Source organism: Lethenteron reissneri, chromosome 21, assembly GCF_015708825.2.
Source record: "Lethenteron reissneri isolate LAM-NWPU_2019-01 chromosome 21, ASM1570882v1, whole genome shotgun sequence".
NCBI classification, from domain to species: Eukaryota; Metazoa; Chordata; class Hyperoartia; order Petromyzontiformes; family Petromyzontidae; genus Lethenteron; species Lethenteron reissneri.
Genome location: NC_083799.1, coordinates 17,891,497 through 17,904,475, shown reverse-complemented (window position 1 = coordinate 17,904,475; position 12,979 = coordinate 17,891,497). Strand labels below are relative to the sequence as shown.

The 12,979-nt window shown below is 53.5% G+C and overlaps 1 protein-coding gene across 1 annotated transcript; it reads right to left on the bottom strand.

The window, feature by feature from the left end:
* Positions 1-2,584: 2,584 nt before the first annotated feature.
* LOC133345338 (homeobox protein Hox-A11b-like) lies at positions 2,585-12,114 on the bottom strand. Its single transcript, XM_061556017.1, has 2 exons — positions 10,844-12,114; positions 2,585-5,707 (listed from the first exon to the last, which is right to left on the bottom strand). The coding sequence occupies exons 1-2, from the start codon at positions 11,829-11,831 to the stop codon at positions 5,475-5,477; spliced, it is 1,221 nt and encodes a 406-aa protein (XP_061412001.1). The 5' UTR covers positions 11,832-12,114; the 3' UTR covers positions 2,585-5,474.
* Between the last annotated feature and the right edge of the window lie 865 nt (positions 12,115-12,979).

Here is a 12,979-nt window from a genome sequence, read left to right as displayed (position 1 = left end):
CACCTATTATTATTATTATATTAATGTGTCGTTAAACCCGCCACCCACCCAACACACCACAAATTAGTGAGCGGTTCGTCACGTACACCAAAATGTGCCGATTCAGGTGTGTTGGAGAGTACAATCCGCAACATCTATCAATTAATTATAGACTGGCTGTATCGGGTTGTCTAACGACGCATTTATATCGACGCGATCGAACTCCAAAAACCCGATATTGTGGATAATGTAAATATCCGCAGACACGTGACCTCAGTGGCGTGACGTCATCGCCCCGCTACTGCCGTTGTTGTGTTAATCGGTAACTTTGGGGTTGTTGCACTCAACAATTGCTCGGTGGTGGTATGGTGGGTGATGGAGCAGGTGGTGGTATGGTGGGTGATGGGGCAGGTGGTGGTATGGTGGGTGATGGGGCAGGTGGTGGTATGGTGGGTGATGGGGCAGGTGGTGGTATGGTGGGTGATGGGGCAGGTGGTGGTATGGTGGGTGATGGGGCAGGTGGTGGTATGGTGGGTGATGGGGCAGGTGGTGGTATGGTGGGTGATGGAGCAGGTGGTGGTATGGTGGGTGATGGGGCAGGTGGTGGTATGGTGGGTGATGGGGCAGGTGGTGGTATGGTGGGTGATGGGGCAGGTGGTGGTATGGTGGGTGATGGGGCAGGTGGTGGTATGGTGGGTGATGGGGCAGGTGGTGGTATGGTGGGTGATGGGGCAGGTGGTGGTATGGTGGGTGATGGGGCAGGGTATGGTGGGTGATGGGGCAGGTGGTGGTATGGTGGGTGATGGGGCAGGTGGTGGTATGGTGGGTGATGGGCAGGTGGTGGTATGGTGGGTGATGGGGCAGGTGGTGGTATGGTGGGTGATGGGGCAGGTGGTGGTATGGTGGGTGATGGGGCAGGTGGTGGTATGGTGGGTGATGGGGCAGGTGGTGGTATGGTGGGTGATGGGGCAGGTGGTGGTATGGTGGGTGATGGGGCAGGTGGTGGTATGGTGGGTGATGGGGCAGGTGGTGGTATGGTGGGTGATGGGGCAGGTGGTGGTATGGTGGGTGATGGGGCAGGTGGTGGTATGGTGGGTGATGGGGCAGGTGGTGGTATGGTGGGTGATGGGGCAGGTGGTGGTATGGTGGGTGATGGGGCAGGTGGTGGTATGGTGGGTGATGGGGCAGGTGGTGGTATGGTGGGTGATGGGGCAGGTGGTGGTATGGTGGGTGATGGGGCAGGTGGTGGTATGGTGGGTGATGGGGCAGGTGGTGGTATGGTGGGTGATGGGGCAGGTGGTGGTATGGTGGGTGATGGGGCAGGTGGTGGTATGGTGGGTGATGGGGCAGGTGGTGGTATGGTGGGTGATGGGGCAGGTGGTGGTATGGTGGGTGATGGGGCAGGTGGTGGTATGGTGGGTGATGGGGCAGGTGGTGGTATGGTGGGTGATGGGGCAGGTGGTGGTATGGTGGGTGATGGGGCAGGTGGTGGTATGGTGGGTGATGGGGCAGGTGGTGGTATGGTGGGTGATGGGGCAGGTGGTGGTATGGTGGGTGATGGGGCAGGTGGTGGTATGGTGGGTGATGGGGCAGGTGGTGGTATGGTGGGTGATGGGGCAGGTGGTGGTATGGTGGGTGATGGGGCAGGTGGTGGTATGGTGGGTGATGGGGCAGGTGGTGGTATGGTGGGTGATGGGGCAGGTGGTGGTATGGTGGGTGATGGGGCAGGTGGTGGTATGGTGGGTGATGGGGCAGGTGGTGGTATGGTGGGTGATGGAGCATGTGGTGGGAAGCAGCCCTCTCTTAATAAAAGAAGTATTATAATAATGATCTGATTGACGATGAGATAATAATGAGTTTAATATATTATTACAATCATGTGACAAAGCGAACCTTTGCGATTAAAATTATCTTCGTGTGTGTGTTTGTTGCATACGAACCTCACTATTGCAATAATACTAGTTTATAGAATGTTAATGGAATATATATACATTGTTATTAAACTAAAAAATAAACATATGGACGTCACGTAAGTATATATGTATATCTTCCCCAATTAATTGTGACGTATTCTTACACATGTGGTAACAAGATAACTGCTGGATATTGAAATAAAATTTAAACATTACAGTATTATTATGGCTTGATGGGTTTTAACGTTATATCACGAGTGCTTAATAACCGTATCGTTATATATATGTGTGTATGATTATTATGTGCGCGTACAAAAATGCATTTGTTTGTGTAGAGCTTAACAGCATGCCCGCGACAACACGAAACCATAACACGTGACACCGGCCATTATTATAGCAAAACACGTGTTCTACAAAACCCGTCAATCACATTTCATTCACCCAGTATACAGAATATCAATCCTGGATTCTGGAAATATGTGTATATATATGCGTGGATTTTTATTTTGCAGCAAATTCCGCTAGCAACACGACTCAGCGGTCAGCCCGCCTGCTTTTAGCACCCCGAGACTCGCTGCGAAAGAGTTGGGCCCCGCGTGGTTTCTTTAAACGTCACCACGCACACACGCACACACACCTCCCTGCCACACCGTGCTTTCAATAGCCCCCAAAAAACACACACACACAAAGACAAAGATCCACAGTCCCCCCCAGCCCCTCGAGCTTTCACAGACTGTTGGGGCAAATGCTGTTAGCGAGTATAACCTACGATTGGCCAGAACGGCACAGCACACGATCGCAGCCCTTGTCACCCGAGCGCCAGATACTCATTTGAAGCTGAGTCGACCTAGGGGAAGCCCTGGACCTCGTGCTGATGTTGGGGGCGTGAGCTAACTGCTACACAACCGCTTACGCCCCCCACCCCCACCGACACACGCACACAAGATATCACCGAACAATTACACCATATACTGTACAGTACAGGGTGTTTCAAACCCAATTTCAGAGATATAGCGATTTCAAATGGGGTCAATCTTTTTGAAACACCATGTACATCAAGCCCATGCGCAACAACGTGGCTGAGCGCGCTGGGGCCACGACATCGGAGACGCGAGTTGATTGCCGCTCACGACAAACATGCGAACCGCGTCCCGGGCCCAAGGTCGACTCAGCCTCAGAGATGTAGAACCTGCTGTGGTGGTTAAAACATCAGCACTGGAGGGGATTGAGTGGCGGGGGGGCGGGGAGACAAATGCGGCCGGGACGGGGTGTTGTTAGCGACTCACCCCTCTCGTGTGCCCTGCGGACATTGACAGTGTTTTGTCAACAGCACTTGCCCCAGCAGTCAGTCAGAAGCCTATGCAGGGGTGTGGGGGGGGTGCCTTTATCTGTGTGTACATTCAGCGTGCTCAACAAACAGTGATAACAGTATTAAAGCCAGAGGGGAGCCGCTGTATATGTGTGCAAAACACAACACGCGTAGAGGCGCAACCCCGCAACTGCTGCCAGAGAGAGCCCGAGCACCCACGGAGATCATCGGCAACCATCCTCGCTGAGGGCTGCCCTCTGGCCTACACTCGCACGCTCGCCAAGAGTGCCCACAACTTCACTTCACCGCACGCGAACTGCAGCTTATCGACTAACCGCTGCCGAACCATTTAAGCTGCTTTGGGTGGACAGAGGGGGAGGGAGGGTGTGTGAAGGAGCCTGCCGCCCCGGGAGATCGAATCTCAATCAGCTATCCTCTGGATTACAGGTCCAGTGTGCTAACCGTCACACCACTCTGGCAGAAATCCATGCAGTGTAGAAGTTAAATTCACTCCAATGTATACACGCACATGTGCACGTGAATGTGTGCGTGTGTGGGGAGCGGTAGTGTAGCGGTTAGCGCGCTGCGCTACGAACCTGGCGACCTGGGTTCGACACCAGTGACGATTATTTGAACCGACCCTAGGCCTTCCCTAGGTCGACCCAGCCTCAAACAAGTACCTGGTGCGATGTGTAAACATCGCCACTGGGGAGACAAAGGCGACCGGGCATGGTGCTGGCCACCCACTCCTTCGTGTTCCTTGCCGGACTTCATAGGTGCTCGCTAACAGCACTTGCCCCAACAGTCTGTTACAGGCTACACGGGTGATCTTTGTCTTTGTGTGGGAGCAGTAGCTGTAGTGGTTAGCGCACGGGGTTACGAACGCGGCGAACCCGAGTTCAATTCCCGTTCATGGCCAGCATCAGCGATGATTATCTGAACGCGTCCTGGGCCTCCATTAGGTCGGCTAAAACCATTGACAACGAGTGCCCGGTGCAGTGTGTAAACATCACCCACTGGGGAAGGCAAAGGCGACCGGGCGTGAGGTGGTGGTGCCGTCCACCACCCGACCACCTCCCCATCAACAGGTGCTCGCTGTAGTGACCAGGCACTTGTCCCCAACAGTCTCTTCATGGCGATACGGGGGGGTGACCTTTGTCTCCCTGATGTTCGTATGTGCGTGCGTGTTTGCGTGTGCATGTGTGCGTTTGGATGCGTGCGTGCGTGCACGCGTAACAGCTTCTGCCGCCGTCACTAAACCATCGTCGTCAGCTCGTCCGACACCTCGTCGCGTGCCGCCGGAGGACGAATTCTAAGAAGTGTTTGCCACGCACGACCCACGATTTGAAACGCGCGCGAGCCTCCTGTTTCAATCTTTTTCAACGGTTTTACTTAACTTTATTCCTGTGTCGTTGTTAAATCTTGTAATCAAAAGTTAGACTGATTCCTGTTGTCCAAATTTTGCACACGTACGGTGACAATGATTGCCTGTATCAAAATCTGCATAAATTAATCAATTCGCTACTTTTTGGTTATTTCGGTAAAGTCACATGTGTCTCTCTCTGTGTGAGCCTCTCTCTGTGTGTCTCTGTGTTATCTCTCTCTGATTATGTGTCTGTCTGTGTGTATCTGTGTGAGTCTCTCTCTCTGTGTCTCTGTGTTCTCTCTCTCTGCTTGTGTCTGTCTGTGTGTCTCCGTGTCTGTATTTTCTCTCTCTCTCAAATTTAGCAATCTTTGGAAGAACGTAATCAACCAGGTAGGGCGTTGACTGTTATGTTAGCCGACTCTCTGTGTTGTATTACATTACATTTCTAAGTTTACTAGGTTAGTTTTCTCTTTCATTTGTACCTGATGATGATTGCTTGCGTTGCAATAGAAACGTCGTATGCAATTATTTAATTATTATTTTCTTTCTACGCGACTTTACCGAAAGAACCAGAGTAATTCCTGCAGTCACGAAAGCTCCAAATCAAAATAATTCGCTACTTTAAATCAATTAACATTTTCGCATGGAGGCCTTTTTATGTATATATATATTTGTGTAGGTAAACAACGCCGCGGTCCATAAACTATCGAATCGCCTGCTCCGTGCGAACGATTTCCGGAAGTAATCAATTAATTCAAGTAAGCGTTCACGTGGGAGCAGGCGACGCTTCATCGACGTACTTCTCGACCGTGAGTTACACAAAGTTGTTAATGAAACGGTTGTTTACAAAAAAACTTTTTTGAAGGAGTTTTTTTTGTTTGGGTTATTTTTTTTTTGGGGGGGAGGGTCATAGGAGCGGGTTGGGCGCGAAGTACTGCATGCGATCCCTGTTCAGTTTCTTCTCCTTCATTCGACGGTTCTGGAACCAGATCTTGACCTGGCGGTCGGTGAGGTTGAGTAGGCGCGAGAGCTGCAGCCGCTTCTCCTTGTTGATGTAGACGCTGAAGAAGAACTCTCGCTCGAGCTCGCGGATCTGGTACTTGGTGTAGGGGCAGCGCTTCGTGCGCGGCCGATGAGCGCCTGGACAGACGAGAGAGATGTGGAGACAACATACATTGGGGAGAACAACAACAACAACACATATCCCCGTTGTAGTCTTGTTGTGTTTAAGTTAGTTGTCCTTCCCCCCGCACCTCCGAGTAACACGGTTGGCTACGTACGGTGCGAAAGAAGTTCAACGTAGTACACTACCGGATACACCAACAAAGACAAAGCTCCCCCGTATAGCCTCAACAGACTGTAGGGGCAAGTGCTGTTAGCGAGCACCTATAAAGGCCGGCACGGCGCACGAGGGGGTGGGTGGCCAGCACCACGCCCGGTCGCCTTTGTCTCCACAGTGGCGATGTTTACACATCGCACCACGTACTCATTTGAAGCTGAGTCGACCTAGGGAAGGCCCAGAACCGGTTCAGATAATCGCCACTGGGTGTTGGCCGTAGCGCAGCGCACTAACCACTACAACTACCGCGCGTACATGCAGAGAGGCACAGACGTGCGATGTAATACTACAAAGAACCCCCGTATACCTTCTTGGTTCTTTCGGTAAAGTCACGTAGAATGGAAATAATAAAATAATAAAAATTAAACATAATAAAATATTTATTTTATTTTATTATATGTTTTTATTATGTTTTATTTTTATTATGTTATTGTTTTATTATTTCCATTCTACGTGACTTTACCGAAAGAACCAAGAAGATTAATCCCTGCAGTCACGAAAGCTTTAAATCGATAAAAAAAAAACTCGTATAGCCTGAGCACGCTGTTGGGGTCAGGCGCTCTCAGCGAAGTAAGCCGCGCCCCGATGCAGGCCGACCGCGACACGAAGCGGGCGGTCAACGCCAACACGACGCCGATGATGTATGTTCACGCACCGAGGACACCATGTGGAGCTGTTTGAGGCTGAGTCGACCTAGGGGACTGCGGGCAACACCTTCACGAATACGCGGACTCGTTGAACACCGCGCAACACTCAGAGCTGTTGACGTGCATTTGGTAAACTGTTTAATCGCCTTTAATGTTGTTGACACGAGTTGAATGTTATGGCTGTGTAATACGAACTTAACTCTGGTCAATCTGCTTGATATGTGCGTGTGTAGGATGCTCGCTATCAGCACTTGCCCCGACAGTCTGTGAAGGCTATACGGGAGGTCTTTGTCTGTGTATTTCGAGGCCAGCACACTGCGCTTCCAACCCAGCGAGCCGGGGTTCGATTTCGGCTCACGACCAATGACAGTGGCACCGATCCTGGGCCTCCCATAGGTCGACTCACCCTTAAATGGGTACCTGGTGCGGTGTGTTACTATCTGCACTGGGGAGACAAAGGCGGCCGGGCGAGGCGTTGGCCACCCATCCCATCGTGTGCCGTGCCGGCCTTCACAGGTGTATGCTAGGACTCGCCTCAACGATCTCTTATAAGATGTGTATTTATAAAGAATACTTCACAAGCGTATACAATAGTCATAAGTAATGTGTGTGTGTCGGTAACACGCATACATGCTGCACTACACGCGTACTGCGTTGTCAGTGGTGCACAAACACACATGGTAACAACAACAACACACTCGACACAATTGTCAGTAACGACTGCCCTAAACACAAAAACAGAGACAAAATGCCGCAGGCTTTGGCAATGCCCCCTTCTTCATAGCACACTGATACTAACCACGTGTGTGTGTGTGTCCGTGTGTCCACGTATACACTGAAGGCACGAAGACCCCCCCCCCCCCTCACTCATTCCTCCGCAAAACAAAGATTTGTCACGCATCGCCACTGCGCGAGTGGGGATAACGGATACGAGACGTTACCCCGTTCAGTTAACCAAACTAACCCCTTTTTTTATTTTCACCAGGTAATGCCCCCGCTGAGCTATACATCTCTGTTGTTTTTGGAAGCGACCTGGCCACAAATGATGGCTCAACGAAGTGGCTTATCACGTGGACATGTCTAGCAGTCGTCAAATACTCGAAACGCGTGTTGATTCTAAATGTTGTGGGGGGGGGGGGGGACCTGGAGAAACATCCACGCGACCACGAGGAGACAGATTACTGTCAGGTTCGATATCGAACCCAGGCATCCCTGTATTCCAGGTGAGGTAGTGAACATATCGCCTCCGCAGCGTCCCTTAAAATGACGGGTGTTCAGCCGGGATTCACTTCGCTAAAAACGCGGCCCAATCACCGCGTTTTTGACCGATCCGTCACTGCGTAAATCCGACACCAGTAGTCGCTGTTAGAATGTTCCCGACATTCTTAGACGTGTAAACTATCTCTCTGCTACGAACACGGGGCATCTCCCCGAAACGTCGTCCATCGCGTATATCAACATACGAGGGGGGGGGGGTGCTATTATCGAATGTTCCCGTGGAGTTTGTTGTTGTTTGTCTTTGTGCACCGTCTGCCGTCACGGTCCCCACGCCAACCAATAAAATGGCATCGCAACGCCACGATAACACGTGGCTCCAATCACAAGGACCCCCCTCCCCCCCGTAGCCTTTACATACTTCTGGGGCAAGTGCTGTGAGCGAGGAGCACCTATGAAGGCCGGCATAGCCCACGAGGGGGGGGGGCGGGGCAGTACCTCTGACGCTTGGCCGCCTTTGTCTCCCCCTGCGCTCATGTTTACACACCGCACCAGGTACTCATACGACAAAGATTATCCGTATAGCCTTAATATACTGTTGGGGCAAGTGCTGTGAGTAGCACCTATGAAGGCTGCCAGGGCACACTTGGAGGTGTGTGACTAGCACCACACAAGCCCGGCCGCCTTTGTCTCCCCTCTGTGCTGATGTTTACACACCGCACCAGGCACTCATTTGAGGCTGAGTCGACCTCCACATCCACGCGCACACAAACACGCGCGTGAGGACGTGTGCGACTTCTCCATAAATACACGGGGCCCTACGAAATCTAGAACGCACAAAGGACTCCGTCTTCCTGCTGCTCTGCGATCACGACGCATCCTTAGCTACCACCACCACCACCATTCACTGCTCTCTCTCTCTCTGCCCTCCTCTTCATTCCCACAAAACGACCCGTCAGCTCCTCCCAACATGCCAATCGTCGGAACTCCCTCTCGTTATCTCTGCCAATTATCCCACTGGAATGCCCTTCCTTAATATCCATCACACGGCGCCTTTGTCGAATGCGTCCATTCCAGGTCTTCTCTCTCCCTCCTTCTGTTGACTTCCGTTTCGCTCTCTACTCGTTGAAACCAATGCAGGAGTTCTTCACTGGGGATGTTCTTCTCACTCTAAGGGCGCCGGGAGATGTTAACTCCCTCGCCTGGTATTCAAGAGGTCGTGGGTTCGATCTCGACCTTGACGCCTGCTGTATATTTAGAGTCTGCGTCTCTCTCTCTCTCTCTCTCTTCGTAATCGCGTGGAATTTTCTCCGGGAGGGCTTCCTTTCTGTTCATCCACATTGAGAATTAAGGTGCGTTTCGGAGTATTCGTCTGCTGCTACACATTTCCACGTGATGAGCCACTTCGTGTGAGCTATCATTTGCGACAGCGCAAGCCGCTTCTGCAAAACGAGCTACAAGGCGAACCAGTGGGATCCCACCTGGTCAAATATATATTTTTTAATTGTTTCGAGATTTAGTCGCGTCTTCTTTCCTGCACGCGCCTCGCGCTGCCTAAGCGTCCTCTCTCTCTCTATTTCTCAGTCTGCGTTGCCTTCTCTCGACTCCCCGTTCGTCCTCGTCGACGATTGCTTCGTCGTCGTTGCCGGCAAACTGTGTCGCCTTTGCGCGCGGCGCGCATAGCGAATGTCCCCACGACGTTTTTAGAAACAACAACAACAACAACGCTAAGAATAGTCTATCGACATCTCCCGACCGGCAAAGATACCCCCCCCCCCCGTATTAGTCTTTTGCAGATTGTTGGGGCGCAAGTGTTGTTAGCGAGTAGCACCTGTGGAGACCGGAACGGTACAAACAACAACAATAACAACAACAATAACAACAACAAAGACAAAGACCTGCCCGTATAGCCTCAACAGAATACAGGGGCAAGTGCTTTTAGCGAGCACCTATGAAGGACGGAACGGTGCACGATGGGGTGAGTGGCAAATGGCCAGCGCCACGCACGACCGCCTTTGTCTCCCTAAGTGTCGATGTTTTGCACACTGCACCAGACCAGTTTCAGATAAATAATCGTCGCTGGCGTTGGCCCGTGAACGGGAATCGAATTCGGGTCGCCGGATTTGATGTGCAGTGCTCTAACCGCTGCACTACCGCTCCCCCCTGCACACAGTACTCACAGTACACACACAGTACACACACAGTACACGCACAGTACACGCACAGTGCACGCATGCACACATGCGTAAATACACAGTACACGCACAGTACACGCACAGTGCACACATGCACACATGCGTAAATACACAGTACACGCACAGTACACGCACAGTGCACGCATGCAAACATGCGTAAATACAATAGCGAGGGGCCTCTGATTTGTTGTCGAAACCCGCGGAGGGGACATCATCACGAACCACTTTATGAGCTGCTATCCGCGCGTTATGAATAGTTAAATGTTTCCTCGTAAAGTGATGAATAGCAGTATTAAGCTTTTGAAATTACAGTATTCAACTCACTATATCAATGACCCACGCGGCGCCTACAAGCTACATTAAAAAGAAACCCGGTCGTAAAAGTGTTATAAGCTTATAAATGTGCCTTCTACACAGAGTGGGCCAGCGTGAGGCATCACTGTGGTGGGGAGGGGGTGGAGACCCCCCCCCCACCCGCAGCCCCCCGAGGGTCTCTCCCAAGTAGAGGGCCCACACTTACACACACGACGCGCACACGCCACGTGCACACAGACACAGACACGCCACGTACACAGGCTACGTGTACACACACACACCACGTACACACACATCACGTGCATGCACACACACCACGTGCACACAGACACGTGCACAGACACACCACGTGCACACACACACACACGTGCACACACACACACACGTGCACACACACACAGACACACCACGTGCACACAGACACGTGCACAGACACACCACGTGCACACACACACACACGTGCACACACACACACACACGTGCACACACACACACACGTGCATACACACACACACGTGCACACACACACACCACGTGCACACACACACAGACACACAGCACGTACCGGACCCTACCGCCCTGGACTCGGCTCCGCGGGTTGCGGCCGGTGACGACGCCGCACTCCCAGACTCCGCGCCGCTGTCGCGATCTTCCTTGGCGGCTGCGCGCTGCTCTCGCCGCAGCCGCTGCTGCTGCTGCTGAAGCAGCAGGGGATTGACGCCCCCCGGCTCCTGCTCCTCCTGCTCCTCCTGCTGCAGCTGCTGCCGGAGCAGCAGGCTACCGCTCGTAGCAGCCTCGGCTTTGTTGTTGGGGTCATCGCCGCCGCTGCTGCTGCTACTGCTGCTGCTGCTATTGCTGCCTCCGCTGCCGATGTACGTGGACTCGAAGAAGCGGTCGAACCCTTGCGGGAGGATTCCGTTCCTCCCGATCTGCAGCGCGGCGGCGGCGGCGGCGGCTGCTGCGCCGAAAATCCCACCGGCAGACGGGCTGCAGTTCGGGGCCAGCGACACGGCTCCTCCGCCATGAGTCCCGTACGCCGCCTCGATGCTGCTGCTGCTGTTGCTGCTGCTGCTGTGCGCAGAATGCGGACCGGGAGGTGGCTGCTGCTGATGCTGTAGCAACTGCTGCTGCAACACGAATTCATCGCTCACGTATCGACGCTGCTGCTGCTGCTGTTGATGATGATGAATCTGCTGCTGCTGATGCTGCTGCTGCTGGTGATGATGATGCTGCTGCCACTGTCGAGCCGTCTCGTGCAGGCCGTACTCCCTGAAGGCGGCCGCGTCCCGCGCCTGCGGCACCGCGGAGTAGGGGCAAGGGACCGGGCGCCCACCCGGCGGCTGGAGGAACGAGGGGACTGCGCCCAGGTCGTAGTAGGCACGGCAGCTCGGGAGGAAGAGGCCAGAGCCTGGGTATGCTCCGCGCTCCTCGCACTCCATTCCGCCGCCGTCTCCCCCTCCTCCTCCTTCACCGCCACCTCTTCCTCCTCCGCTCTCCACCGCCCTCCTCTGCGCGAACGCGGCGGCGGCTGCGGTGCTCACGGGGCCGAACATGGTGATGCGTGGGACATTTTGAGTTGCGAGAAGCCTTCCCGTCGCGTCACGCTGCCTAAGGGCGCAATCGCGGTGCGTAAGGAGGAGGAGGGAGGAGGAGGAGGAGGCGGTGGTGGTGACGGTGGCGTCCGCGGCGGATGAGGAGGAGGAGGATGATAAGGTGGAGCGGGAGGAGGAAGGGAGGGGGAGGTGTTTAGAGTAGGAGGAGGCAGTGTGGTGGTGGTGGACGTGGTGGGGAAATGAGACGGAAACACACGAGCGATTTACCTCGAGCGGGCCCCGTGGTTTCAGGCCCCCCCCTCCACCACCTCCACCACCACCACCCCCCCCCGTGGGTCACGTGACCAATTGCAGAAATCGTCGCTCATCGATGGGGAAACCCACCGGGGGGTTTGGCGGGCGTGGTGGACACGGGGGACGGTGGTGATGATGATGATGATGAAGACTCGGCAAGGGAACGCGCTCCGTTCTGCCCGCTCGCTCCCTGGACGCAGCACTCAGCGGCGACACCCTCCGCCCCCCCCCTCTCTCTCTCTCGCGCCGAGCTACGACCGCAGCTTGCTCGTGCCAAGCCTCTGTGCTCTTTTATGGGCCGCGCGGAGCGAGGCTGCGATACGCGCACGCGCGCACGCACGCGCACACGCGCGCATACACACATGCCGCGCGTCCGCACACACACACACACGCTTACATACATGTACACGCACGCACACACACGCTTACATACATGTACACACACATGTACACACACACACATGTACACACACGGGCGTCCGCACACACACATACAGATAGGAGTTGTTTATGCGACGGGTTTCGGCTCCTAATTGAAACGGGGCTCCAGCGAGGCGCCGCGTGGTACACACACGTATAATAGATGTACACACCGTATTGTGATGTGAATAGAGGCACGCGTTGTACTCGATTGGAATTGCCGACAGGCACACTTGTCATAAATTACCATTACACAAGAGCGCGCATTCGTGAAATGTGTGAAAAAAAATCTTTAAAATAAAAAATAAACTCTATACGCTCACCAATAACATTGTGGCCCTTCAAGGAATGAAAAAATAACACATTTAAAATGCGACGTTTCGGGGAATGTCCATTTTCCATTATCACGTGCTGCGATTCGGTGCTAAAAGTCG

Bases quoted from the DNA above. Each gene is read 5' to 3' on its own strand.
- LOC133345338 (XM_061556017.1), bottom strand. From the start codon at position 11,831: ATGTTCGGCCCCGTGAGCACCGCAGCCGCCGCCGCGTTCGCGCAGAGG. The intron at 5,708-10,843 runs GTACGTGCTGTG...TCGTCTGTCCAG, and splicing joins GTCCAGGGCGGTAGGGTCCG to GCGCTCATCGGCCGCGCACG.